The sequence below is a fragment of the Hippocampus comes genome, unplaced genomic scaffold, assembly GCF_001891065.2.
Source record: "Hippocampus comes isolate QL1 unplaced genomic scaffold, H_comes_QL1_v1.1 scaffold73, whole genome shotgun sequence".
NCBI classification, from domain to species: domain Eukaryota; kingdom Metazoa; phylum Chordata; class Actinopteri; order Syngnathiformes; family Syngnathidae; genus Hippocampus; species Hippocampus comes.
Genome location: NW_017806238.1, coordinates 232,112 through 236,613, shown reverse-complemented (window position 1 = coordinate 236,613; position 4,502 = coordinate 232,112). Strand labels below are relative to the sequence as shown.

Genomic DNA, 4,502 nt, shown 5'->3' with positions numbered 1-4,502 from the left:
TACATGTGTTGTAATTTATGGCAGATTTTTCAGGGGAAAAAAAAACACCGGTTGTTGAGCCTAATGTTAAATTAATAAATGTTACTAAGTATATTCGTACATTATTGAATTGTGATTATTATATTTTCTTAGTTAACTCATTTTCCCAACTGCTTAACCCATATTATTGTTTTTATACTAAATGCTATTATTCTACCCATCCATTTTCTGGAACGCTGATGACGATGATGATGATGATGATGATGATGATGACGATGACGAAAACGAAAACGTGACGTGAGGGAAAAAAACGAGGGCATTCTGAATCAGCCCAAGAAAATTCTAGAAGTTCACTTGCATCGCTGATTTCAAAAAATTATCAGCGTTTGTTGATCATAGTGTTTTGGTCAGAGAGCAAAATGGGATGCTGCATGAAGACATCACATTTTTTTTACGCTTGTATAATACAGTACCTTAAATGAATATCAACATTGAGGAATCGAGCGAGCAACAGAATCAAAATCACGTCGCCTGGACGTGATGAAATGACTTGTAAAATTACCTTTCTTTTCTGATCATTAATGATGTGAAGCGAAAACGGGGAAATGTCAGTTTAGCCCATTTTAATCACAGTGAAATGAAGTCACTTCAAATGAGTCGTTTCGCCTTACGCATTTGCACACAATGATTCTGACCAACCAATGGCTGCGCAACCGAGATGACGACATTGGCCGTAACATTCAGTTTTTTTGTGCGCGCTGCCAGAGCCAGACTAGTGCGATATAGTTCAGTCAAAGCAACACCTGGTACAAACCGTATTTGTCACAGTGTACGGGACATATTTGTAAGTACATGCGTAAACCTGCTTTCATGGTGTTTCAAGAGATGATGCCCAAAATTATGTTTATTGCCGAATTGCACTCTCAGCCAAACATTTTATTTTGCTGTAGTGTTGCGAATCGAATGTCTGGGTGCTTATTCCAGTGTTAAATATGAGCGATGTATCATGAAAATGCCCAAGTTGTTGTCCGTACAGGCGGTATTTTGTGAAAGGCTTCATTGTGTGCACTTTGTAGCGACGCGATTGCTTGGTGTTTAGTCTTTACGGCGAAGGCTAATTTGGTTAAATCAAAACTGGATGTCTCTGATTCTCGATAAAAATCCTAATGTGAGCGATGTTATTCCGTTATCACTTTCGCCACGGGAACGCGAACGACTTGTTTATCCCTGATGTGAGTCGGTCTTTTGTTTGCTGCTGCTCATCACAGCGCCGTCAAGGCGTCTTTGTTTGATGGTGATTGTCAAGCCTGTGCTCCCGAGTGAGGGAGGGGAAAAAAATCAGCACCACTGTAGAATAACATAACCCCAACATTGTTGTTCAGGCCACGACAAAAATTAATAACGGTACATGTAAAAGAGGCACCGTCAACAGCGATTGCACGCCGTCAGCATTCACTTTTCACTTTCGTAATGGGGTCATGAGAAGAAATTGATGTCATGAGACGAAATTGAGGTGTGCAATGAGTTTGCTTTTCATGTCAAGTAATTAGTCTGCTTTTTAAGGCACGGACTAAAAATTGGGTGGGGGATGATGTGTGTGTGTGTGTGTGTGTGTGTGTGTGTGTGTGTGTGTGTGTGTGTGTGTATGAACGCACACGCATTCGTACGCGCACGCGCACACATGTATGTTTTTGTGTACATCTATATATTTTTTTATTGAGAGCTTTACATTGTTCATATGCGACCTAGCATGCGAGCATCCCTCCCCAATCACAATTTAATCGCAGGAAACGGTTGCGCCATCATATTCACGATACGAGCCCAACCCCACCTCTTTCCCTGAGATGATATATTGTTTTCTCACAATTACCGTATTGTGTAATATGTTATTGTTCCCATCTCCCGCCGGTGCCTCTATCGCTCGAGAAAGCTGTTTTCACACATCATCGTTTAGCCACACAAAATGCAGTTTAAATATCTGCTCATTCCCGTGGGCTTCATCTTGTCGAAATAGAATCAAATAGTACTCAATGTGGGTGATTGCTGATGACTGATGCCGGACCGTTTTTGTTTTTTGTTTTTTTTTGGAGATGGGCGGTGGTTGGGTGCAGTTTTGTAGAAGGCCATGGGGTGTCGCCACTGTGCAAAGATTTGCTGGTTTGTCTCGTCGTGACAGCACTTGGAGTGATCACGAATTAATCCAAACATTTTTCTACTTTTGATCCTCTTAAGGTAAATCAACAAGCAGCATTTTAAGATGGCAGCCTCCGAAGGTGAATATGTTAGAGATTATTATTTATTTATTTTTATTCATCATATGACTGAAATGTTTTGATTTGCTGATTTTATTTTTTATCTATAGATATTCAGGTCAAGGAACTTGACAAGCGGGCCTCTGGCCAAGCCTTTGAGGTCATTCTTGGTGATCCGACCCCGGACAGTAAGGGTGACTTCCCCTTGGCCCCTCCAAAGAAAAAGGATGTCTCATTGGAGGAAATTCAGAGGAAGCTGGATGCTGCAGAAGAAAGACGCAAGGTAGAAGTTGGTTGCTTCATTTAGTTGTTGAAGTATACATTAAGCCAGGGTAGTGTCCAAAAATGAGAGAAAAATATTGATCAAAATGTGTCCCAATGTTCTGTGAATATAATAACCTGTCCAGTTATCTATTTGTAAAGGAACATGCTCCATGGGAAGAATGAGGTAGGAATAACATTTATGTATATATTTTTTTCCAGAACCATGAAGCTGAGGTTTTGAAGCATTTAGCAGAAAAACGCGAGCATGAAAAAGAAGTGCTGCAGAAAGCTATGGAAGAGAACAACAATTTCAGCAAGATGGCTGAGGAGAAACTCAACCAAAAAATGGAAGCCAACAAAGGGAAACGTACAGCAATTATGGCGGCGATGAATGAAAAATTCAAGGAGAAAGTAATTGTCACACTTTTTTTTTTATTGATATTTTGCCACCAAGATATTGGGATTAATGTTTTTTTTTCTTGATAGGATAAAAAATTGGAGGAGGTGCGAAAAAATAAAGAAACCAATCAAACCAACGCAGATGAAGAAACTTCAGAAGACTGAATTACATCAGAAGACTGAATTACATAATGTGAATGCAATGTCATTTTTGTACTTTACTATTCTTTGTCGACTTTTTTTAGTTGTGGTTGTTAATGTTAACCAGTATACCCGTGTTAATTTCCCACTAGAAGTAAGAAAATATTTGTTTTTATTTTATTTAATTTACATTTATTTTTTAATTCTTAACCCAGAAACGTTTTTGTGCTTATTTTGTGTGGCTAGCAACCTCAACACCGTTAGTTGTGAAATGTATCCGGATCATCCCAAAATTGGAGGATATTTTACATCCCACCCATCAACTTTTAAATAATCCACATACACAATGCAAAATAAAGCAGTTTAAGTACATGAGTAAATTTACTTGTGCGGAGACCAAATCTAAAATAAATAAATAAATTAAAAAAATATATATACTGTATAAAAAAGTTTTTAAAACTGTACCAAATAAGTCTGGAGCACCCCCTAGAATTTTTTCTTGTCCCACCACCCCCAATGATCAAATCAAAAATGAAGTTCAAATTTTTTTTTTTTCTTTTAACCCTTTGCATAGCGGCTACTACAGTGGACAGGTCGTTGTGTTATCAGGCTACGGGGTGCATGAAAGGGTTAATATTATCTATTTCTTTGTTGTCTTTTATAATTGTGGAACAATTTTTAAAAATAAATCATATTTTAAATCATAATGGTTATTCATGGAACGTGTCTCCAAACGTGCACACAACCTTGTTAGCATAAACCTTTGAGCATGGTAAAAGAAGAGGAAAGCAGTGAATCACATGATATACTCACACTCATGCAACTCTGTTATGCATATGATCAGAATCTCACATAAAAAAAAAATCTTTACCTATTTACAGAAGAAAATTCATCCTCTTCGACAGCAATGACTGCTAGCTAAAAATCCAGCCTCAACTCCGGAAAGCTAACGTTCGACCTGATTTGCAACCCCGTTACTACGATTACAATGATATGTACTGTAAACACCGAATAAATCATGTTCTAAAAATCATACCATTGATCAATCAAGCCTTTGATCGTTTATTATCTGTTATTGATGAATATGGAGCAGAAAAGTGATGGTTTCATTTTCCCGAATTCTGAATCCAAAATGTCCTCCAATTCTGGAATGACCCACATAACATGCTTGCATCGGTAACCTAAACCTTATAATTCCATGTGGTTTTAAAAAGGTCTGAGGTTTCAGTTGTTTCCTTTTTATTATAAAAGGTAGAAAAAGGAGCACAAGTTTTGGAAGATGGAAAAAAACCCCAAAAAAGCTGGGTGTTGTTTTGTTGCACCTCATATGTCTTCATTTTGCTGTTAATGTAACTGCTGTGTGAAGCATGTAAATTGATGCTCCCATTAGTAACGAGTGCATTACTTGTGAAAAGTTCATGAGCGATAGGCCCTGCATTTCAACATCTCAATTATACAAGTCACTTT

At 37.9% G+C, this 4,502-nt stretch overlaps 1 protein-coding gene across 1 annotated transcript; it reads left to right on the top strand.

Moving 5' to 3' along the window:
• Nucleotides 1–712: 712 nt before the first annotated feature.
• stmn1a (stathmin 1a) lies at nucleotides 713–3,455 on the top strand. The gene is made up of 5 exons (XM_019857312.1): nucleotides 713–823; nucleotides 2,212–2,252; nucleotides 2,342–2,514; nucleotides 2,715–2,906; nucleotides 2,982–3,455. Exons 2-5 carry the CDS (start codon nucleotides 2,237–2,239, stop codon nucleotides 3,057–3,059), a joined length of 459 nt encoding a protein of 152 aa, XP_019712871.1. The 5' UTR covers nucleotides 713–823; nucleotides 2,212–2,236; the 3' UTR covers nucleotides 3,060–3,455.
• Nucleotides 3,456–4,502: the final 1,047 nt, after the last annotated feature.

Bases quoted from the DNA above. Each gene is read 5' to 3' on its own strand.
- stmn1a (XM_019857312.1), top strand. The intron at 2,515-2,714 runs GTAGAAGTTGGT...ATTTTTTTCCAG, and splicing joins CTGCAGAAGAAAGACGCAAG to AACCATGAAGCTGAGGTTTT. The intron at 2,907-2,981 runs GTAATTGTCACA...TTTTCTTGATAG, and splicing joins ATGAAAAATTCAAGGAGAAA to GATAAAAAATTGGAGGAGGT.